General features: G+C 33.4%; 2 protein-coding genes across 2 annotated transcripts; one reads left to right on the top strand and one right to left on the bottom strand.

The window, feature by feature from the left end:
* Positions 1–461: 461 nt before the first annotated feature.
* LOC144856119 (uncharacterized) lies at positions 462–7,139 on the bottom strand. Its single transcript, XM_078714087.1, has 13 exons — positions 6,956–7,139; positions 6,208–6,287; positions 5,879–6,001; positions 5,631–5,782; positions 5,397–5,520; positions 5,026–5,262; positions 4,662–4,937; positions 4,380–4,574; positions 3,440–3,619; positions 2,347–2,535; positions 2,028–2,199; positions 1,185–1,420; positions 462–960 (listed from the first exon to the last, which is right to left on the bottom strand). The coding sequence occupies exons 1-13, from the start codon at positions 7,137–7,139 to the stop codon at positions 763–765; spliced, it is 2,346 nt and encodes a 781-aa protein (XP_078570213.1). The 3' UTR covers positions 462–762.
* Positions 7,140–8,912: 1,773 nt separating this feature from the next.
* Positions 8,913–25,868, top strand: LOC144855912 (ATP-binding cassette sub-family C member 8-like). The gene is made up of 31 exons (XM_078713868.1): positions 8,913–9,003; positions 9,503–10,140; positions 10,332–10,559; positions 11,194–11,370; positions 11,521–11,676; positions 11,758–11,913; positions 12,235–12,369; positions 12,460–12,622; positions 12,776–12,816; positions 13,920–14,177; positions 14,718–14,885; positions 15,968–16,046; positions 16,266–16,371; positions 16,530–16,628; positions 16,777–16,942; positions 17,053–17,190; positions 17,354–17,603; positions 17,756–17,967; positions 18,058–18,224; positions 18,515–18,584; positions 18,688–18,845; positions 19,040–19,132; positions 20,220–20,322; positions 21,362–21,463; positions 21,923–22,034; positions 22,118–22,248; positions 22,720–22,907; positions 23,736–23,839; positions 24,205–24,338; positions 25,355–25,417; positions 25,575–25,868. Exons 2-31 carry the CDS (start codon positions 9,529–9,531, stop codon positions 25,707–25,709), a joined length of 4,704 nt encoding a protein of 1,567 aa, XP_078569994.1. The 5' UTR covers positions 8,913–9,003; positions 9,503–9,528; the 3' UTR covers positions 25,710–25,868.

Genomic DNA, 25,868 nt, shown 5'->3' with positions numbered 1-25,868 from the left:
AGTAAACACGCACGTACACTATATATCAGACATTAGCCTACTTAATATTAGCTGATAGTAAATAATTTAATATTATCCTTACATATTTGTTACAGTGATACTAATCTTACATTGTAGCTTACAATAATGTGCACGCCTGCTGAGCGCCCTTATCCATTTACACTTCACATCGTAAGCCTACTTCATTATGCTATTATTTACACTAGTATATGAATAATATCCAGATGAACCTTAAACTAATGCTATTTCTTATTTTGCGTTTGTTTACCCGTCCATGCAGTACGAAGTATATAGGCCTACAATTAAAACAAGGCCAACAGCCATTAAGTCGCGTGCTACAATGCATAGTGATACCAGACAGACCGACAGACAGACCGACAGACAGACCGACCGACCGACATAGTGAACTATAGAGTCGCGTCCACGCGACTAAAAACGTAACTGTTGAATATCTAGGCCCACTATACTTCTGTAAACAAATCGCAGGAGTGCGTGATATCGAGCCAAGACGTTTTAAAATACTCATGATCAAGCACACACGTCGACATACTGTAAGTGTTCCTAAGAAATATAGATTTTTAAATTGATTTCTCAATAATCATGCTAATATGCCTAGTTTTTACCTTATATATTATGTAAAAAACAGTAAACTGTAGCCTCATTTAGCTCTACAGTGTATCACGGACAACAACGTATTATTGTTCGCCTTGGAGACCAATAATAAACAGGTGGTTCGTTAACAATTGTAGCTAGTACCTTCAATCAAAGTATTTCACATGTTTTGCTTTTTGTTGACGACTTCGATAGCCGTCGACCGTGTGACTTTCTATTAAATGTTTTCTCTAAAACTGAGACAGACTTCTCCTCAATACGAGTTGATCCTTGTTTAGTTTGTTCCACTTCTAATGCCAGCTTTGAAAAAGACTGTGTAATGATATTAGCTACAAATTTAGCCACGGCCTGCATTTGGTAAAAAAAAACACAATTTATATTAAAGATTTATTCCATCAATTAAACATTAAATTGATTGCCATAGACCTACACTTGTTTCAATAGCGTATATGGATCATGTTATGTTTTTACGATATATTAATAACGGGCTTATAGTGTAAATTATGATATGTTCATATTTTTATTAATGAAAATGAAAAAATATATGAAAATGAAATTGAAATAATAATTACCGTTTGAAACTCTACGTTACTGAGCTCTTTTAAATGGCCATTGGTGTTATCGCTTTGCAGATCCCACTTAACTGTCCCTTTATTTTTTGTGGGTTGTTCCATCTTTGTGGTCACGATTAAGGGACCAGCACCAACAACATCAAACGTTTCTATCGGCGTATTGCTATCTCGTGAGTATTCACTTTCAAGTGAAGAAAGCCAATCAAACCATTCTACAATATTCAACTTGTTATCATCTGTGAATTATTTTGTATACAACATTATTATCAAGTTTGAACTTTACCTAATTTTAATAAAGTTGTCTAAGTCCTTTAGTCATAAATTATCTAATTGATAAAGAAATTGTATAAAATAATTTGTTTGAAACCCCGATGATTTTTTTTCGAAAACAATTGTATAAACCTTATCATAATTTATATTTTACAGCAGGATGCAGTCGAATGATGTCATTTTCAATTGCAGCCGCATCATCAGCAAAATTGTTGATACTTTGGATTTTGTTCCATCAAGGTAATAAAAATCAAGTTGAAATCAATATTATTGCATGGTAAAGGTCAACAAGAAGAACGTACTTATGTGGAAATAATGTTGTTAAAAGGTAGGCAAACACAGATATTTTAGTGACGTAGTTAATTAATAATTATAGGCCTCTACGAAATATGGATTGGTGCTGTCTCCTGTCAATTAATTTGTCTTTTATACTCAATTTGTTTCACGATTGTGTTTTTATATCGCAACATTTAGACCTACGGAACAATAAATTCAAACTTATAATGAATAATTGTTTTAGAGTAGATCAAATTCCCTGTTGAACAACATATTTATGCAATAAAAACAAATTACCTGTTCGAGGCAGTAGTTCATGCAAGTCTACGTTAAACAACTGTTCGTCTATTGAAATTTCCAATGAATTTTCCCCCTCATCCAAAAAATGAAAGCAATCGATGAGAGGTATATGGATAGGTTGAGTGGGGGCTTCACCTTCAAAGTACCATGGACCAGGTTGTATAAACACCTGCAGTAAATGAATGTACTTCAACATTACTTCATTGTGTGTGCTATAGTTATCGGTTTCTAATCTAATCGCAATCACGCACATTGTATAAAGCAAATAAATCAATACAAAAAATGGAGACGGGGATGTGTAAAACATCTAGCTTACCTTTCTCAGTAGACCTGGCCACTGAGATAGATATATTTCCGTTTGATGAAGAACAATTGCAAGTTGTGTCCACAATACTTTGGTAGCCTTACGTTCCCCTTCTTCTTCGTCAACAGTTATTCTTCCTGTAAAAACTATTATGTGTTCATCAGAGTCTTGCTGCTTCTGAGATGACAGGTGAATTAGAACCTGTAAAACACAAGCACTACTCATAAACCAAAGTTAATCTACTGTCATGTTTATTATCAATTCATGCTTGGATTAATCAAAGTAGATTGTTGAGTTGTGTCCACGAGATGGATTAGTATGCTGTAGAGATAGCAATCTCACAACAATTATGATCGATAACTCGATTGCCGTAGGCTAAAAACCACGCTACAATATATTTAATTTGTGTTACTCAAATCTGAATTCATTATTACTTTTAGACTATAGGTTGTGATGATTCAAATTGAGGAGAGTCTTTCAGAGTAGGTCTATAGTTTCATAAGGATTTAAATTATGAATTAAATTCAAATGAAAAGTTTTAAAATTAAATTATAATAGCAGTATCAACACACTCATTTGGAATATCAAGTCATTTTAAAATGGACGTTCGCCCCCATTATGTTTTTAGGCGCGTGCAACGCGACGCTACAGCTCACTATGTCGGTTGGTCGGTCGGTCGGTCTGTTGGTTGGTCGGTAAACACTAACTTGAGCACGCGACTGCAGCCATGTATATGGCCTTGTTAAAGAGTAAACTATAGTTGGTTACATACCGTTAATATGGCCTATCCTCGGCACAGCACTTGACGATATTTAAGTTATTTAGATCATGGAATATGTTGAAAGAGCAGAATAATTAATCTCCTCACAGGAAGATTGCAAGAGAGTTACTTAGACCATGATTGAAATTGTATTGGCATGCAAACCAAATGCATGGCAACCAATAGAATATCATTTACAGAAACAAGTATCGAATTTTAAACTGATACTGGTACTTGGTTACTGATTGAATGGTTGCGTCATCATTACAGTACCAGTAAAATTAATTGTTTAAAAGTTTCTTAGTAACATTCACATGATGGTTAGTTAATTTGTAACCATTTTACCTGATCAATTTTAGCAAGTAACCCATGTTTCCAGTGGTGCTTGTAGCGTCCTCTATAGCACATCTGACAACAAACACACATTAAACGATCATCAAAGCCATCAGGAATTCCAAAGGGAAAAACGTAACGTATGCCAATTTCTAAATCCCCATCAAACAGTGCCGAAGTCCAGTTAAGCCTCTATAAAATACAAAACACAATGCAAACAAAAAGTATAGATTTATTTATTTATCAAAGTAAAGATTGAATATATCCTACTGCTTATATATAGAAAGTTCTCCATCCGGGTGATTAGCACCGTTTAGTGGAAAGAGCGGGAAATTGAGGAAGTTGAATATACCTACTGGTTCAATATCTGGAAAGTTTTCCAACGAGGCGATTAGCACCGTTTAGTGGAAAGAGCGGGAAATTGAGGAAGTTGAATATACCTACTGGTTCAATATCTGTAAAGTTTTCCATCCAGGCGATTAGCACCGTTTAGTGGAAAGAGCGGGAAATTGAGGAAGTTGAATATACCTCATTGGTTCAATATCTAGAAAGTTTTCCATCCAGGTGATTAGCACCGTTTAGTGGAAAGAGCGGGAAATTGAGGAAGTTGAATATACCTACTGGTTCAATATCTGGAAAGTTTTCCATCCAGGCGATTAGCACCGTTTAGTGGAAAGAGCGGGAAATTGAGGAAGTTGAATATACCTACTGGTTCAATATCGAAAGTTTTCCATCCAGGAAAATTGAGGAAGTTGAATATACCTACTGGTTCAATATCTGGAAAGTTTTCCATCCAGGCGATTAGCACCGTTTAGTGGAAAGAGCGGGAAATTGAGGAAGTTGAATATACCTACTGGTTCAATATCTGGAAAGTTCTCCCTCCAGGTGATATAATAGCACCGTTTAGTGGAAAGAGCGGGAAATTGAGGAAGTTGAATATAGGTCTACCTACCGGTTCAATATCTGGAAAGTTTTCCATCCAGGTGATATAATAGCACCGTTTAGTGGAAAGAGCGGGAAATTGAGGAAGTTGAAGACATTGAATATCCTCATCATCGTTATAAGTACCTTCTTTTGGAACCAGAATTCCAAGTGAGATTAAATATTCAATTATCAGCAATATTTGTTCCTCAGTTAGGTCGAATTTCTGAAACATAACGAAAAAACTTTGACCACACAAAGAACTTATAATTTGACATTAAACATTAAAAATGATTGTGAGAAAATAACGTACCTGTAAAATTAAAGGAAATAAACATTCTCTTATTACTCCCTGAGTAGGAATTTCTTCTATAGCTTTCACGAGTATGAGAGGATCCGGTCGTTTGTCATTGCTTGATTTTGGCCAAAATCGTTTACTTTCAAATTTGAATGCCTTTGTACAATCTTCTAAATGGATGGAGTGTAGTACCTCTTGAAAAGAAGCCTGATTTATACATATAATCGATGGTAAACATGAAGGTGTGTTACCCGGAAAATCAACATGTTTGGCCAAGTAAGACACGACTCCCTGTAATCAAATGATAATTACATTTATTGCCACAATCCTAATGTCGACATTTATTTAAGAACTGCCAATAGCCTGCATTTAATCTTACCATTTCTCTTAGGATTTCCAACGTTGTGGATACGTCCTTGCAACTGTGTATGTCACACGTATGTGCAAGATCTTTAAACTTATCCAACGTCAATAGAATAACTCCAAATGTAGTTAAAGAATGAAGTTCGTTGTACAATTTACTCATAGTTGATTCATTCATCTTGTTTTTAAAATTAAGCCAACGTCCATTACTTAATGCTGTTGTTGTGATTACCCTCCGTAGTTCGTCAAACCCCTAATATGAGAAATACCCAAGTGTTCAATTCTCAAACATACAACATAAAACTAAAAGATGTTCTCAATTTTACGACGAATACATTGGTTTATATTACGATACTTTTAAATAATCATTCATTTAATAATGTTTACCTTTCCTGTAGTAATACTTGTACACACCGTATTAGTTTGAATGTTTGAGACAGCTTTTAGTAAATCTGACATATTCTGGCGCCAACTTGATAATTTTATCGAATTACTTGTATCATTTAATTGTCTGTTAAAAGAAATAACAACTTGTTATATAGCTCGTGTACATTATTGTTTCTTACTGAAGAAAACAATTTCTATTAAACACTAAATAATATTGACCTAATGAAATCTTACTGAAGATGTTCAAGTTCTTCCTTTATTTTCTCTTCTTGTTTCACTTTACATTTCTGTAAAACTTGTTGCAACGAACTTAACCATTCTTGCCTTTTATCAAGCACCATGTCATCCGAATGAGTGCCTACAATCGTCACGGGAACACCAGGAGCCTAAACAAGGCAATAATCATTTTTTAATAATGAACTAACATTTTACTTTCGTTTATGTCCATTGATAAATGCTTTAATAATATTCCGTGTATTTACTTTAGTTTGAACAACATTTAAACTGTCGATGATGCCGCTCAGTGAATCCTCTTCCGCCATGTTCGAAATAATGACGTAAACACACGTGTTTGACATTGCCAATTCTTGACATTTCCGAGATATCTGGAGAAAATAAAAGTAATTTCTTAAAAACCTATTTACTAATTTGTTTTAATCAACACTCATAAGAGCTATACATTTCTAATTTTACGTAATTTACTGTAGGCCATGGTTTAGCCAAGTTGACACAATCTCTACGTGTTACTGCGCCTAGAATAAAATCAGGGTTAAGCAAATGTTGTATATACATGATGTAAGAAAGGTACTACCTTACTATTACTGGAATAATTCCACAATTCAAAGCAAAGTATTTGCTCTTCCTCAGAAAATGTGTTGTTAAAATCAGAATCTGTAATAATCATAATATATTAAACTGAGTTAAAACTCAAAAGAGTATAGAAAGTCTAAATCTAAAGATCGGTTATTGTTGATTATACTGTATACATAATATGCGTCAGTGTTATAATACATTAGTTATGTTTGCCTCTTTTTATTTTGTGAAACACCTGCTTCTAGCTTGTAACCATCATAGTTCATGAATTTAATTAGTTTATCTAAGTAGGAGTAATATAATACTATCATAGCTGATGCAACAACTAGGCCCACATTATATATAATTTCAGGCTCAGATGTTTTATTCGTTTATCGTTATTATTATGTGATGGTAATGTTAAGAATTGTCTTTTCGTCAGGGTGATTGATCGAAGAAAAATAGACCTATGTGATAAATTCTTCAGTTAATAATTCAAAATGACCTCTGTTATGCTTTGATCCATTATTATGTCATTATAAACACAGGTTGAAATATAGATATAAATTAATATCAATTTTAGTATACGATAATTTCGACAATTACTCGTTTTACTAGATGAGTTACAGTATTGTTTTTGACTTTCGGTTCCTTGTTTCATGTTTTTCCTGTTATTTATAATGCTTGTGTGTTCATTCAATGAGACGAATAAATAATTTAAATAAAGTTAAATCGGATCTAGAAGCATTCAAATAATTGTTACTTACCGTTAGTTTGAAATGGAAACCAGAGTTCCGTACTGGCAAGAACGTCATTTTTTGTCGTCGTCACCGTTGATTGTACATTCTCACCGTTGTCTGTAATACATCGAATTGCACTCGACTTTCCGCTTCCATCTTTTCCAACAAATATTACTTTCATTTTGTATCCAATATGATCTTTAAAATACATTTTTTCTTGTTCGTGTTGTTATGATCGCAAAATTCATTTAAATGGCTGTCAAAGTATACTTTGTAATGTAAAAGCGTTTTCTAATTTGATAGTTGAACGAAATGATGTTGCACCTGCAATGCATACAACTTGAATACTATTATTTCCTGTATCAAGATGATGACGCGCAGAGTTTGATTGAGAAGGATAATTATCGCTACTGTCTATTCTGATTTAACTCTGTTTTAATTATCATCCAGATTCATTATTTGTACTCTATTTGCATTGGTTAAAGATAAATACTATTTAATGTATTTATGTTTGTAGATAATTGCATCACTATATTATTAATCAGAGCGCAGGCGCATGATTTAATTAAACAGAAATCCCTCTCTAATTAAATATTAGTGTATTATTGCATCTCACAAACATACGTGAGATGTCCCATGTTACTAACAATATCCGACGAGCACAGTCTTTGAACAACTCCAAGAGACATATACACCTCTATCCGAGTACTTTATAAGTTCTCATACCTTAATATCTTCTGGCCATGTGCTATATTCCAAAGTCCTGTCGAATCTCATTTTAAATAAAAGTTTACTTTGCGACAACAACAACTAAGGAAGGGGATGAGTTAGGCCTCGACAAGCGTGTGTCCTAAGTTGTCATTTAAAGTGCATTGTGTTTGCTAATTGTTGTCTATATCACGGTCTATTTAACATATTACAGTAATTAATGGTTAAGAGAATGGAAGCTTAACATGTCAGTCGCACGCAAAATGTGGGAGAGTCTACATCTGCCCGTCGTCGATCAATTGTTGCTAGGTAACGTAAAACAAATTGGGAAACGTCTTGTCACACTCGCCACCAGTGCAATGCAATAATAGGTGGCGCTAATCCACTTTAATAACACTTCATAATAGAATTTTGAAAACTGTGCTATAAAAAAACCAGTTAAACGTTGTAGTACTTGGTAGTAAAACTGATGATAGGCGTACGTTTCATCATGTAATGACTCCGGGAAAATGAAAAAAACAAATAAAAATAAATACAAGAACCCGAAAACCCCCAGGCAAAACAAAGTTGGTGGGTATGAGATGGATACTTAAATTGATTTATTTGTGTCTAACTTTGTAGGCCAAATTCTAAAGAGAAAAGTACTCGAAGCCAGTCTACATAATTATAATTAAAATTTTTTGTTTAATTTAATTTTGTAGAAATACACGAATAGACTAGCTGATATTAAAAATTGTATCAAAATGCTTGGTAAATTGTGTTTAATGTTTTAATGAATTCTATTACATAGTGTTGTAGCCTAATATTGTGTAAGCATTATATCATATGAGGAAGGCGTTTATTCAAAGCGGGGCATTAGTATTCGATGAGAACAGCATTAGGCATGCAACGAGTAAATTATCGTACTACAGGCTACTTTCTGAACGGAAAACTATATAATACTGAGAACGTGCTTAGGTCATTGTAACATTGTTTGCTTTGTAAACTAAGATTTGAAGGGCATCCCTAGTATTTCTGTCAAGTCATCTCTCTAATCTCTGTTGTTTGTGATTTGAAGATCAGCTCTAATTGGTCACGCAGTATATGACGTCACACAAAAGGTGGGAGGAATTATGAATACGCATGAGCATAAACTTTCGATTCGCATGATTGCACACTTTGGTTCCTATCTCAATTAAAGGAAGCCTTTTTATACTTGAGCTGATCCCTAATCCACGAACTGTAGACATGCAGAAAGAAAACAAACACTCTCTCTCATTTGGCCAGCCTATCTTTGTTGATCAGATTAGCGTCTTTTTGGCCGAAAAATAAGCCACAACATTACCATCTAGCCGAGGAATGGCAATTTTCTCTGCTGTTATTTACAGGTAGGGGCCTTGGCCTAGTTTAGTAATAATTTAGTAGGCCCTGTTGTGTGGGTACTTCTTAATAAATGTAATGCTTAGGCTAGCTAGCTAGGCTAAGTAGGCAGCAAATATTAGCCTTAGGAGGATGGGGATTGATAGGATGTTGGGTAGGTGGTGGTGAGATAGATGGTTGGTTAAGTCACAGCCAGGTAAAATAAAAGTCTTTTCTTTGCCGTGTTGGTCAATAAGTAATTCTTAATGCCACTTCCAAGTTACTTATACTATTAAAAAAAAAGATAATTGTGCAAAGCAAGGTTTTCTGTTTTACTACATGGCAAACATATGAACAAAATTACCTCTACACAACTAGTTTAGATTATGGATTAAACGTTCATTGAAGTTTAGCAATGTTTTCCTGTTATGAAGGACATATTTTATCCCATGCTTAACAAACAATATTTTGATGCTGATAAGATCTGTCGAGAGTATTATTATAATTAGCATGTTTCTTCTTTGTCAGACTGTTCTAGGTTGCAGGAATCCAACATGTATGCTATTGAAAAGTTTAACTGGTTTTGTGGAGAAGATGCTAATGTTTCATTTGATAACTTCACTTGGGACAAAAGCAACACAGTAGACAATGCTTGTTTTATTGGGTTGATTTCATCGGGTATCAGTGTTTTGTTTGTTATACTAGCTTCGTCCATTTTACTTGTCTTGGCAAATTTCACTGCACTAAAAAATCTGAATCATAAATACCTAATTGCATTCCCTGGACATGTGCCTCGTTGGTTGCTGAATGTGTTGCTGCTAGTTCTTCAGTTGTCAAGAGTTAGTGAGGGTATCATTACAGATGTTATTGTACGTGAGAAACAAGAAACAGAACCATATCTGTATGTTCCAGCTTTTGCATGTTTTATCAGCATGGTAATGTATTTTATATACTACCATCATGTGGAATATTGGAACAAGCCATTCATGATATCACTTCTGCTCCTATATTGGTTATGTATGCTGGCATGCGATGTGTTAACATTGGAAAATGCTATTGATGACGACTGGAAAGAATTTAACGTTTTGCGTTATGATTTGGTTATAGCAAGTATTGTGATTACATCATTGTACATTTTGATGGAGATATATGTCATTTTACACAAGGTACAGTATTTTTCAATAAATTAATTAAATGTTGCTATTTTTAACTTGTTTTTTCTATTATGTATTTATATTTGTTTTGTCTGTTCATGCGTTGTCCTTGATGGCACAGTAGTGAATAAAATTAAATTTTGAAACTAATTTTGAATGCCCTTGTGAAACAATAAATATCTTTTCTGATTTTCTTTATTTAGATTTGCTGTTCTGATGATGAGCTACCAAGTGATCTGAAGAAACCCAACATGCACTTTATGCAGGGATTTTGTACATTAATGTCGTCTGCTACTTATTGGTGGCTAAATGGCTTATTTCGTAAAGGTTACAAAGAACCGATTGAACTTGAAGATCTTGGTGTCCTCTCCAAATCACATAAAGCACGTCAGAATCGTATGCTTTTTGAAGAAGCTTTGGAAAAAGAACGAGTTAGTGTCTTTCTAATTTTCTCAATTTTATTACTATATATTGTTGTCCTGGAACCTTCTTGCTTTGATTGCAAGAATTGATTGATTACATTTCACACAAGATATATTTACATGGTATTGAACTTCAAACTTTATTGAAAACAGTGTATAATCTTACTGCAGGTTCATTCATAGTTTAACAAAGACCTTTTTGATTGATATTTAATATGTATTGTTAGGGTTAAGAAGCAGTACGATTTGACCACAACCCTTTTGATTGACAATTCATTATTGATATTGTAATTAATGGTGGTTCAACGAGTAACTAGATCAAAGGTCAGATTGGAAATCATTTTAGAATAGTTAATAATTATTACGGTATTTGTTGATTTGTAGATTTGTAAACATTTTCAGATTTAGAGAAAAGTGATAAATTGGTTGTTTTATATTTGTCTAGAACCCCATTGTATTCACTCTTGTGCCTGGTTTTATGATATGAATATTTATTGTGTTTTCGAATACATAATTGTGAATTTGTTATTGATTTATTTGTAAAAATCCAAAGATTTCTGTGTATGTTTCTATATGTGGAACAATTAAGTATATAGTTATGATGATGGAACGATTGCAAAGTATAATTGTATCAATTTTTCAGGAGAGAGCACTGGCGAAAGGTGTGGAAATTAACCTGTATCGTGTGTTCATCAAGGTCTTTGGGTTGAGATTAGGGATGGCTGGTGGACTTAAATTATGTGGAGATTCTTTAAGTTTTGTAGGTCCAATTGCCCTTAAGTACCTACTCTTGTATGTTACTGGCTTAGAAGCAAAACCAGTAAGTATGACAAGATTACACAAAGCAGTAAAATAATTATAATATTCATTTATAAATTTCTATAATTGCTTGTTACAACTGTTGAGACACCCCTTATGTTTCTACACTGTATGTAACTGTAAAATAATTTAATTTTATTCTTTTTTGTAGCAAAGGGAGGATTATGTGACTGTTGATGTTTTTCTTCAAAATGGTTATGTTCTACTAGTTATCATTTTCTTTGCATCTGTCTTGAAGTCCTTGTGTTTACAATCACATTATCAAATTGTTATCATTGAAAGTATTCATTTAAGGGCAGCTATTCAGGTAAGTCAGTTGACTATCAAATGATATCTAAATGAACTAAGTTGAAACTTAATTGACTAATCACTTGCTTTTTGTTGACAGGCAAGTGTATATGACAAAGCTTTGAATTTATCAACATGGACAATGACTGGAGGCTCAATGACAATGGGACAAATAACAAATTTGATGTCTGTTGATGCTATGAATTTGCTCAACTCATTCCAGTGGATCCATTATATATGGTCTATTCCCTATCAGGTAAGTCTTTAATAACTTGATGTTATTAACTCATTACAGTGGATCCATTATATATGGTTCAATAACTGTGTTTACCTGGATTCATTATAATTATAACTAACTATTACCACTATATTTATAATGGTATCTTATACTCTTCATGTTTTCATCTCGTAAGTGAGGTTATATGTAACATTGCAGGCATTTTAATGTAATGTATAATTGTGCATATTTCACTAAACAATAACAATGTTTATTTTGCAGCTTTGTATATCACTTTATATCTTATACAAGACATTGGGTTACTCTGCATTAGTTGGTTTTTGTGTGTTTATTTTACAGCTTGGTATATCACTTTATATCTTATACAAGACATTGGGTTACTCTGCATTAGTTGGTTTTTGTGTGTTCTTTGTTACAATGCCATTACAGACTGTGATTGCTGGTATACTGGCTGGTTTCCAGAAAATAATAATGGTAAGCTAATTTGCATATGTTTTATATTTACTATGTTTGTCAAGTAAAAATGCTTGTAATATTGTCTGTCTTTTAAATGTTGTATTTTAGGCAAATTCTGATGAACGTTTGAAGAGGATCAACGAAATGTTACAAGGAATCAAATTAATAAAGTTATATGGATGGGAAGACCTGTTTTTACGCAACATTAAAGAAGCACGAGCCAACGAAGTTCATGTCAGGATGAAGGGCTCCCTCTGGAGTTCTGCTTTAAGTATGAATATTGTTTACTGTAATGAAATAGATATAATACATCATGTGGAGAAATCATCAATGATTATATTGTTTTTGTTTCAATTGAAGTTTATTAACACCAACAAATTCATTCAGTTGTAAAAATGTTAAAACTATTATTTTCATATTTCAGCTACAACAACCATTGCATCACCCCTTCTTGTAACACTTGTGGTTAGTTTGTTTTCTTTTAATATATACTGTAATTTAGGTTCAAAGAATAAACTAATTGTTTATTTGTAAATGATTATGTGTTTAAGAGGGACTGTGGCCTTGTTATCTATGTACATTAAATAATTATGTGTTTAAGAGGGGCTGTAGCCTTGTTATCTATGTACAGTAAATGATTCTGTGTTTAAGAGGGGCTGTAGCCTTGTTATCTATGTACAGTAAATAATTATGTGTTTAAGAGGGGCTGTGGCCTTGTTATCTATGTACAGTAAATGATTCTGTGTTTAAGAGGGGCTGTGGCCTTGATATCTATGTACAGTAAATAATTTTGTGTTTAAGAGGGGCTGTAGCCTTGTTATCTATGTACAGTAAATGATTCTGTGTTTAAGAGGGGCTGTAGCCTTGTTATCTATGTACAGTAAATGATTCTGTGTTTAAGATGGGCTGTAGCCTTGTTATCTATGTACAGTAAATGATTCTGTGTTTAAGAGGGGCTGTGGCCTTGTTATCTATGTACAGTAAATAATTATGTGTTTAAGAGGGGCTGTAGCCTTGTTATCTATGTACAGTAAATGATTCTGTGTTTAAGAGGGGCTGTGGCCTTGATATCTATGTACAGTAAATAATTTTGTGTTTAAGAGGGGCTGTGGCCTTGTTATCTATGTACAGTAAATGATTCTGTGTTTAAGAGGGGCTGTGGCCTTGTTATCTATGTACAGTAAATAATTATGTGTTTAAGAGGGACTGTGGCCTTGTTATCTATGTACAGTAAATGATTCTGTGTTTAAGAGGGGCTGTGGCCTTGTTATCTATGTACAGTAAATAATTATGTGTTTAAGAGGGGCTGTAGCCTTGTTATCTATGTACAGTAAATGATTCTGTGTTTAAGAGGGGCTGTGGCCTTGTTATCTATGTACAGTAAATGATTCTGTGTTTAAGTAGCCTTGTTATCTATGTACAGTAAATGATTCTGTGTTTAAGAGGGGCTGTGGCCTTGTTATCTATGTACAGTAAATAATTATGTGTTTAAGATGGGCTGTAGCCTTGTTATCTATGTACAGTAAATGTTTTATTTACTCAGTTTGTGAACCATTTTATTCTTATAGGCTTATGGGTTGTATGAAGTTTTTGAGGGTACACCATTAACCCCTGATGTGGCGTTTTCATCTCTTTCACTCTTCAACCAAATTACCATCCCATTATTTGTTATGCCAATGACATTTACATTTCTTGTAAATGCACATGTAAGCACTAAACGGTTACAAAACTTTTTACAATCGCCCGAATGTGAAGAACGGGATGATGGAAGACAAAAGATTGAAGTCGTTTTAGATCGAGATAAGTCTACAATTGAAGATGATGATGTAAGTACTATCAATTCACCATTATGAATATTTTTTTCATCTACGTCATTATTAGATTTGGATTACAAATTATGAAATAATTTCACTAATTATTAGATTATTAATTATTAAAGATATATTGTCCCCCTAAAAAAATATTTTTTTAAATTTTTTTGTTGAATATGTTATTTTAATGTCACATAATAGTTATTCACTCTCACAAAAAATTGGGTCTGAAAAAAATTTATTTACCTGAGAAAAATGTAATTTAAAGCAAAAAATGGTCAAATTGTCTGGAAGACAATGAGTTTTTGGGTAATTTAACTGTTTATTTTGTCTTTTTATAGGTGAAATAATTTTTTTCCCCCATTTTTTTCTTATGGAAGTGAACAACTTCATTAAAACTGCAAAATGGCCTATTCAAAGTCCGATTTTAAAAATCTTTATTTTTCATGATTTTGGGGGACAATACATCTTTAAGTATTTTAGATACAAATATAGATGAATGTGTGTTTTGATATTAAAATATTTTGTAATGTTAAAATATGGTGCTTTATACAGGATTTGAATACTTGCCGTTTGCCACCAAACAAACTGAAAAGTAAACGTAGAATCAACAGTGATCGTACATTATTGGTAAATGCAGCAGATGGTAATCAATATGGAACATTCTCCACAAGCAATCCAATACCAACTTCTATTGATATTTCTGATGATCTCATTCTAAAGGTCAGAAAGTTGTGCAACATATTATTATACTACTGTAGCTACTATGTTTATGTGGAAATCATTTTAAGATTTTCCCAAGTAGAATATAGATACACTGTTGACCCAACATTTTGAGTCAAGTAACTGAGCAATAAAATTGACACAGGTTCAAGGTAATTCTCGACTCTGGTGGTAAAACAAGTCTTCTCAGATCCAAGGTACACATCTAGCTTGTATGCATTATAAAGAACCCATTGTATTTTTTGAAAGAGTAGGGGTTAGCCAGCTGTACTGGTCCAGCCTTTGTCGCTAGGTTTCATCAATTTGTGGATGATTATTATAATACAAATAATGTGCATATCCTTTCCATAGACGTTTTATTATCAATTGGTCTGGTATTATGTATTAAGTAAGCAATACATTTTATTATCAATTGGTCTGGTAGTATATGTATTAAGTAAGCAATACATTTTATTATCAATTGGTCTGGTAGTATATGTATTAAGTAAGCAATACATTTTATTATCAATTGGTCTGGTAGTATATGTATTAAGTAAGCAATACATTTTATTATCAATTGGTCTGGTAGTATATGTATTTAAGTAAGCAATACAAAAAATATCTCAATGAAACAATTGTATCTTATAAAAAAAAAAATGTATAATGTGATTTGAAATCAATAGTGTGATATTATCTTGTTTTTTATAATGTGATTTGAAATCAATAGTGTGATATTATCTTGTTATTTATAATGTGATTTGAAATCAATAGTGTGATATTATGTGATAGGAAATCAATAGTGTGATATTATTTTGTTATTTATAATGTGATTTCAAATCAATAGTGTGATATTATCTTGTTATTTATGATGTGATTTGAAATCAATAGTGTGATATTATGTGATATGAAATCAATAGTGTGATATTATCTTGTTATTTATGATGTGATTTGAAATCAATAGTGTGATATTATGTGATATGAAATCAATAGTGTGATATTATTTTGTTATTTATAATGTGATTTGAAATCAATAGTGTGATATTATCTTGTTATTTATAATGTGATTTGAAATCAATAGTGTGATATTATCTTGTTATTTTAAGATTGAAAATGGTAATTTTACATGGGATGTAGACTCTCCACTCCCAACATTGGCCAACATAAATATGGAAATTCCAGCAGGTAAGGTTTTAGTGCGATTTAAGGGTTTTTCACACCTGTTCCGGCACGGTTCAAATCAAAGCGAAAGTCAATGAAAACTAAAAACAATGACATTCGATTTTATTTGCCGGCGCCTAGCCGGAACAGGTGTGAAAGACCCTTTAGACCTGTTAAAACATGCCATTAAAACTCAATATATTATTGCATTGAATGTTAATTTTGATTAATATTTAATAATAGGTAAATTGACAATGATTGTTGGTTCTGTTGGAAGTGGAAAATCATCTGTGCTGGCTGCAATGCTTGGTGAAATGAGCACTATTAGTGGAAATGTACAGTGGAATAGGTAAGCTATGTTATACTGTAAAGTGGAATAGTACAGTGGAATAGGTAAGCTATGTTGTACTGGAAATTGGAATAGTATGTAACATTTCAATTAATGAAAACATGGTTTTCTATTCATCTTTTATGATTACCCACTTTCTGTTAATTTTGTTATTCCAGACACAAAAGTACTGTTTCATTTGCATCTCAAAAAGCATGGCTTATTAATGCGTCACTTAAAGAGAACATCTTGTTTGGTTACTGTGGTGAATCTGACAGGTAAATTCTTATGTAATGTAAGACAACATTATAATTCTGTTCAAATAATTAGTAAATGTAAAAAGTAACCAATTGACAAATTAAGAATTGACAATTGAGAAAATGATTGTAAAGCAAAGTATTATTATTACAATTGTTTATAACTTAGGTACGAATCGGTGATCTCATCTTGTGCACTTAAGCCAGACATTGATATTTTACCTGCTGGTGATCAGACAGAGATAGGAGAGAAAGGAATCAATCTTAGTGGTGGACAAAAACAAAGAATAAGTGTTGCCAGGGCTATGTATAGCTACAATGATGTGGTCATATTGGTATGTAAAAAATGGATAGAAAACTGTATTTGAATCATTACTGTAATTTGTACACATATTTATTGGTTTTTAGTTATAATGTAAGCGTTTTGGCTGTACATTTTTCGCAGGATGATCCATTATCTGCTCTTGATGTTCATGTTGGACGTCAGGTTTTTGAAGAAGGCATAGTTGGATTACTTTTAAACAATGATCGTACTGCTATCCTTGTAACTCACCAGGTTCAGTATGTAGAAAAAGCAGATTGGGTAAGTCTTACATTTATGTAGTACTTGTTTTGTTTTTTATGGTAAAAGTTAAGTGTTAATTTGTGGACCGAGTAGTTAAGTGCTGGAATACTACAATAGAGTATCAAGTGAAAACAAACAAATCAAATGAAAATGATATTAAATGTTGTATTTGAAACGTTAGATTATTGTTATGAAAGAGGGCCAAATTCAGCATCAAGGGACATTGACTGATATTAAACAAAAAGATCCTGAACTGTATATGGAATGGCAAACTTTAATTCAAGAATCCCAGCAAAAAGAAAAGGAACAACCAGATTCAGACGTAGAAGAACAAGTGGTTGTAGAGAGACGTAAGCTAAAGAAGCAGGTGTCTGTAATATCTGTTGGTTCGCAAGATGAAGATGAAATGTTTATAAAGAAATCTGGTGGTGGTAAGAATTTTATTTATAAAACCAATTGAAAAACACAAGAATTTTTGGCAAATTATGCAGTGTTTAAACAACACATTTAATATTTGATGTGAGATTGTTGTAGAGGACGAAGGATCTGATTGGTAAAAGTAAAATGTATTTCTTTAATACAGACAAAGATGATGAAACTGGGAAACTAATTGAGAAAGAAGAGCGTGTAAAGGGATCAGTTGGCTTTAAGATGTATGGTGACTATATCAACCAACTTCGTATACCAATATTTGTAATGGTTCTATGTCTTATACTCCTCTACAATGGATGCAGTGTTGCTAATAACTTTTGGCTGTCTGCATGGTCTAATGCTGGAATTGGTCTACAGAAGAATGTAAGTGTTAACAAATTGATATTATGCTTATTTCTTTTTTTTTAATTTGACATTATATTCTTTAATTTGATTGTATATTTTTTGCTGCAGGAATCTAGTGCTGTTTTACGGAAGTACTTAGGTGGCTATGCTGGCTTATCTGTTACTAGCATTATACTATCTACTGTATCATCATTGACAATGATTCTGTCAGCTTTGTATGCATCTAAGAGAATGCATAACACCATGTTGAAACGAGTTATGTTTTCTCCCCTCAGGTAGTAGCTTGTTTTGCTCTTCTAATATAAATATAATATGTATTTCAACTTCATTATTCCTGCTCTTTGTTTGTATTGTTCACAATCATAACATCTAAATTCCAACAATTCCAACAGCAATGCAGTTACTGTTTAAATGACTTGTTATTTTGAGATGATAGCAAATGTTCATCTGGTTTGTAATTAATAATGTGTATAAAAACAAATTACGAAATGAGACTTCTTCCAATTGTACCATTGGTTTGATATATAGAACTATATTATACGCATACTTATTATTTTATCAACAGATTCTTTGACACTACTCCAATTGGTCGAATTCTTAATCGGTTCTCTTCTGACATTCAAACTCTCGATGGTGTAAGTGTGTATAACATTTTGAAATGATATAAATTATGAAGAATAGACCAGTGAAACATTGTTATGGTTGTTGCTATAATGTATTTTTACTATTTTCTTGTAGCAATTGGGTTCATCTTTGAATTCATTCTTGGTGTTTTCGATGAATTGTGTATCAGCTATTATTGTAAACACTATTGTGTCATATTTCTTCATATTCATCTGCATTCCTATGACAATTCTGTATGTTGTTATGATGAAGTTCTTTATTACAACATCAAGGTGAGTGTGCAACTTTGTTGTTTTATGATAACTGTATAATACAAACACAGATATATATCCAAATCTCTTGCACTAAATGAATTAAACAATAAGAAGACCAAGATCGATCATGGATCATGACGGTTACAAAGACACAACACAAGTTGCAAGATGAGAGGCGTAAATGATAATACTATTTATGCATTTATTTTTAGAGAGTTACAACGACTAGATAGCATCAGTAAATCTCCTGTTTTTGCCCACTTTTCCGAATCTCTTGGAGGCTTACCGACAATACGTGCTTACTGGTAAGTGGAACATATAATCCATTTTTCCTGGTAACAAGGATGGTCCAAGGACTATTTTAAGGTAGTTGTGCAAGAGTCCAGGGCTGTAGACACCAAGTATTTGCACCACAGGCACCCCATGGTGGGGACTGGGGCGAAGCGAATTTGTTTAAAATGACACTTAACATGTTGATTATAATAGTCGTATGTTAATTGCATTTGTGTCTGTTCTGTATTGAATTTGATCCAACTCGGCCCTAAACCGTCTCAGCCAAAGTCAACTCGGACCCAAGTCAAGTCGGCCCCACGTCAACTCGGCCCCAAGTCAACTCGGCCCCAAGTCAACTCGGCCTCAATTCAACTCGGCCTCGAGTCATCTCGGCCTCACGTCAACTCGGCCAAAAACTAATCGGTTAACTCTGCTCCAATAAAGTATGGAACGCAAACAGCGAAGCGAAATGATAATAGAATAAAATAATTTTAAATATATTATTTTTTATAGACATTTTTATTTTACTGTTTATCTAATAATATCTATCTACTAAGAATATTTTGATTCATTCTGGGAACATCCTTCTAATGTATCAAAATATATAGCCTAGGCTAGGTCTAACTAAACAAACACATACTGAAACTATAAATCACAACTATTAATAGATAAATACTACTTATCAATTAAACGAAAAACGACAGAGTGTGTTATAATTTATATTGAATTTTTTATTTTGTCTAGGCCTATGTGTAGGCCTAATCTTAGGCCTACTAATCCTGCCATTTTAACTATTAGCACTTTTTGCGTTCCATACTTTAATGTGGCCGAGTTGACCGATTAGTATTTGGCCGAGTTGACTTGAGGCCGAGTTGGTTTGAGGCCGAGATGACGTGGGGCCGAGTTGACTTGAGGCCGACTTGACTTGGGGCCGAGTTGACTTTGGGCCGACTTGACGTGAGGCCGACTTGACCGAGACGGTTTAGGGCCGAGTTGACCTGCACCCTCTGTATTTGTAACCTTGCTGTTATTGGCGAATTCTCTTTTTTGCTGTTGGGTTTTGAAATAAAATAATATAAATTCAGTCAAAGTCAGCATCGTGAAACTTTTTCTGTTTAGCTTGCAGAATTCCTTTAGAGACACAATTTTGACAAAAATTGATAAAAACAATGTTGCATATGTATACATCCAAACTGCTAACAGATGGCTTGGTGTTCGCTTGGTGAGTAAAAAAACAATTATTTTGTTGGATATTATAAAAATAATGAATGTTTATGAGTGTAATGGTACAAATAATGGCATGAGGTGAATGATGAAAGGTTATCTTTTTTTGGTCAAGATAAAGGTAAAGGTATTTATATTTGTCCTCAAGCTTAACTGGAAACTGAGGAAATTCGGATTAGGCCCTCCACGGACCCACGGCAGCCAGCAGTGCAGCGCCTACCAGATCAGCACACCGGGAGACGATCCCCTACTCTTTTCGAATCGTGTACCAAGTTCTTTAACGTGCACTGTTAAGTACACGGGACCAACGGCTTTACATCCCATCCGAAGGATGAGGCAATGAGAGTAAAGCATCTTGCCTAAGGATGCAATTAGTATGGTACAGATAACCTCGAACCCATGCCTATCACATGCTAGTCCGATATTACCATTACAACATCACTCTCCAGTATATACAGCACCCGCCGCGATTTCTAGACGGTCTCCCATCCAGAACGCAACCGGGCCCAACGTTGCTTAACTTCGGTGATCTGACGAGAACCGGTGTTTCAACGCAGTATGGTCGTATTAGTACATAATAATATCTCTCAAAAAATGTACTTCTGTCACAATCCAGTCATCACACTGAATCTTTGCAATGTACTTCTGTCACAATCCAGTCATCACACTGAATCTTTGCAATGTACTTCTGTCACAATCCAGTCATCACACTGAATCTTTGCAATGTACTTCTGTCACAATCCAGTCATCACACTGAATCTTTGCAATGTACTTCTGTCACAATCCAGTCATCACACTGAATCTTTGCAATGTACTTCTGTCACAATCCAGTCATCACACTGAATCTTCGCAGCGCAAGTTCAGGCGGCGTTGTTGTATTTCAAAAGCAATAGTAAAAAAAAAAAAATTTTCCAAATGCGGAAAAAAAATACTATTGACCGTTCAATAGTGCATATGTGCACGCCATGTGACCCACAATCATCCAATCAAATGACAGTGTTTATGTGAATTAATATTATTTGATTTGTAAATGTTAGGATTTTATTGGTTCATTGGTTGTATTGCTTGCTGGTATAACGTCAATGTCTACAGGTAATGACCCCGGACTTGTAGGACTCTCAATAACTTATGCACTTTCTGTAAGTATCTATATGATATATAATAAAAATCCAAATTACTATGCCATGGGTATCATACACTGTACAGTAAATGTTAAGAAAAGAATATACTGTACACTATACAGTAAAACAGCCAGAAAGAAACTACTGTACACTATACAGTAAAACAGCCAGAAAGAATATACTGTACACTATACAGTAAAACAGCCAGAAAGAATATACTGTACAGTATACAGTAAAACAGCCAGAAAGAATATACTGTACAGTATACAGTAAAACAGCCAGAAAGAATATACTGTACACTATACAGTAAAACAGCCAGAAAGAATATACTGTACACTATACAGTAAAACAGCCAGAAAGAATGATGAATTTCAAGTAAAGTTCTATAAACAGTCAACAATAGTCAACTAAAAAATGTATTTATAATTTACAAAGCAATAAATACTCTGCTTAATTGGTTGGTCTTTTTTTTGCTAGATGGCTGGTCAGCTGAATTGGTTAGTTAGAATGGCTGCAACTGTTGAGATGAGTATGAATTCTGTTGAAAGGGTTCATTATTATAGTAAACTTCAAATGGAGAAATATGATGGTAAGCTTACATAGTTAATACAATGAAGTTATTGATAACATTTTGTTTATTGGTACATTTAATATTCAACATTGTTGTTGTAGGCATAAGAGATCCACCATTAAATTGGCCCAATAAGGGTGAGATAGTGCTAGACGATATATCTGTACGTTATGCTGCAGATCTGGACCCTGTATTACATGATGTTACAGTAACTTTACAAGCAGGAGACAAGGTAATTTTGTGTATTAAACATATATGCATACAGAAACAGCTTAGTTCCCACTAGCAAGGTATGCAACCTAAACAATGCAAGAACACGCCCTTCCAATAATTTAGTCCCCCTCTGCGTGAAATCAAACCTGTTTATTTGTGCGTCAACGTCAGTTGCCGTAGACTGTGATCAGGTTCACCCTGCGTATGCGCTGTACTATGTTTTCCAGTGTTCCTGCCTTGCGTTGTTGCGTGAAACTGATTTTATTTCCCTTAGCGATGTTTTCAGCACTGTTGCGTCATCTGTTTACACTTGTAATTATGCAATACAGCATTTTGCGTTGATATTGGGGATTTTGTTATGGTTCAAATTCAATTGAATTTAGTACCATCGGCAAGTAGAACAACACTAGTTTTATGTATGTGCCATCATCTTTCAGTATAATCACAAAGTGGAATCTCTTTATGTTATGATTATATTTATTGTTGTTAGGTTGGTATTTGTGGACGAACAGGTAGTGGAAAGTCATCACTGACACTGGCCCTTTTCAGGGTCATTGACACGTTCAGAGGTCGTGTTATTGTAGATGGTGTAGATATTGCTAGCCTCCCATTAACAGCACTGAGACGGAAAATTGCCATCATTCCACAAGACCCAGTTCTTTTTACTGGTACTATTAGGTAAATGATCAAAATAGAGATATATAAATCAAAAAGCAAATGACTAACAAATTACAGTATGTGGGTATCAGTGGCTGGATCTCAATGGAGATATAAAAAAAAATAAGCACTGAAAAAATGACAATGCTGTGGGTATCAGTGGCTGGATCTCAATGGAGATACAAAATAAAATAAGCACTTAAAAAATGACAATGCTGTGGGTATCAGTGGCTGGATCTCAATGGAGATACAAAATAAAATAAGCACTTAAAAAATGACAATGCTGTGGGTATCAGTGGCTGGATCTCAATGGAGATACAAAAAAAAAATAAGCACTGAAAAAATGACAATGCTGTGGGTATCAGTGGCTGGATCTCAATGGAGATACAAAATAAAATAAGCACTGGAAAAATGACAATGCTGTGGGTATCAGTGGCTGGATCTCAATGGAGATACAAAATAAAATAAGCACTGTAAAAATGACAATGCTGTGGGTATCAGTGGCTGAATCTCAATGGAGATACAAAATAAAATAAGCACTGAAAAAATGACAATGCTGTGGGTATCAGTGGCTGGATCTCAATGGAGATACAAAATAAAATAAGCACTGGAAAAATGAAAATGCTGTGGGTATCAGTGGCTAGATCTCAATGGAGATACAAAATAAAATAAGCACTGAAAAAATGACAATGCTGTGGGTATCAGTGGCTGGATCTCAAAGGAGATACAAAATAAAATAAGCAAACAATAAAGTAAAACAGCCAGAACAATTTGCAGTGCTTTCTATATATGCATACATCTATATAATACAGATATTATAATTAATATTTAGAATTAATTTCGATGCAGGTACAATCTTGACCCACAAGGGGACAAATCTGATAATGAATTATGGGAAGCATTGGAAATTGCACAATTAAAGCCAATAGTGTCTACACAACAAGATGGCCTAGGTAAGTATTTCCAATACAAAATAGCTTATCTAATGTTAAGTATATGTTTTACTTGTATATTTTTTGGTAATTAAAAAATAAAAAACATATAAAAGTAATAGAAGGTTCCGGGTTCGAATCTTGGTTGGAATGACTTTTTCTCATTCTCACAGATTTCCTCATCTTACTCGTTTCAAATTATTTAATTAAATTTCAGTATATCACCGGGCGGTTTAGAATTCATGTTCTGTGCCTGATGTGTTTATATATAAATAATATATGTTTAGAATTTATGTTCTGTGCCTGATGTGTTTATATATAAATAATATATGTTTAGAATTCATGTTCTGTGCCTGATATAAATAATATATGTTTTATTTGTGTAGAATCATTGGTAACTGAGGGGGGTGAGAATTACAGTGTTGGTCAACGACAATTGTTTTGTCTTGCAAGAGCATTTTTAAAGAAAACGAACATACTGGTTATGGACGAGGCAACTGCATCTATCGATATGCAAACTGTGAGTGCAATTAATATACACAGGATAATGCCAACGTAAAGATAGCTAACTTATGTATCATTTGTTTACTGGTATTGGTCACATACAGAAAATGTATTAGCTCACATTGATTTTTCTTATCTCGCAAACAAATTAACTGGGTAGATTGCACTATTTACACACTATATTAAAACAAATTAACTGGGTAGATTGCACTATTTACACGCTATATTTAAACAAATTAACTGGGTAGATTGCACTATTTACACACTATATTAAAACAAATTAACTGGGTAGATTGCACTATTTACACACTATATTAAAACAAATTAACTGGATAGATTGCACTATTTACACACTATATTAAAACAAATTAACTGGGTAGATTGCACTATTTACACACTATATTAAAACAAATTAACTGGGTATATTGCACTATTTACACACTATATTAAAACAAATTAACTGGGTAGATTGCACTATTTACACACTATATTAAAACAAATTAACTGGGTAGATTGCACTATTTACACACTATATTAAAACAAATTAACTGGGTAGATTGCACTATTTACACACTATATTAAAACAAATTAACTGGGTAGATTGCACTATTTACACACTATATTTAAACAAATTAACTGGGTAGATTGCACTATTTACACACTATATTAAAACAAATTAACTGGGTAGATTGCACTATTTACACACTATATTAAAACAAATTAACTGGGTAGATTGCACTATTTACACACTATATTAAAACAAATTAACTGGGTAGATTGCACTATTTACACACTATATTAAAACAAATTAACTGGGTAGATTGCACTATTTACACACTATATTTAAACAAATTAACTGGGTAGATTGCACTATTTACACACTATATTTAAACAAATTAACTGGGTAGATTGCACTATTTACACACTATATTTAAACAAATTAACTGGGTAGATTGCACTATTTACACACTATTTTAAAACAAATTAACTGGGTAGATTGCACTATTTACACACTATATTTTTCTGTTACAGGATGCAATCCTTCAGGAGGTTGTAGCTACAGCATTCAAAGACAGAACAGTTCTTACAATTGCTGTGAGTTTTTATTGATATAAGTTTATACAGTAAACATTCTAATCCATAATTATACATTATAAAAAATTAGCATTGGAATACCAAGTACTGTATTTTATTATTATTATTAAATAAACTAAATTATGTTGACTAACAGAATCTATGAATTGCTTCCTAGCATCGTATCGCTACAATCTTAAACTCGGATAAGATTCTTGTACTTGATGCTGGTCGCATGATTGAATTTGATACACCAGATGCTTTATTGGAACGTGATAGTGTTTTTGCTTCTCTGGTTCGCAATGATAAATGAGGTCTACATCAGTTACAGCTACACTCAGATAAGATTCTTGTACTTGATGCTGGTCGCATAATTGAATTTGATACACCAGATGCTTTATTGGAACGTGATAGCGTTTTTGCTTCTCTGGTTCGCAATGATAAATACAGTTACATAGTCAATATTGACATT

This window comes from Antedon bifida, chromosome 11 (genome assembly GCF_963402885.1).
Source record: "Antedon bifida chromosome 11, ecAntBifi1.1, whole genome shotgun sequence".
In the NCBI taxonomy this organism is placed as follows: Eukaryota; Metazoa; Echinodermata; class Crinoidea; order Comatulida; family Antedonidae; genus Antedon; species Antedon bifida.
Note: the sequence above shows the minus strand (reverse complement) of the source record. Positions and strands in the feature narration are given on the sequence as shown.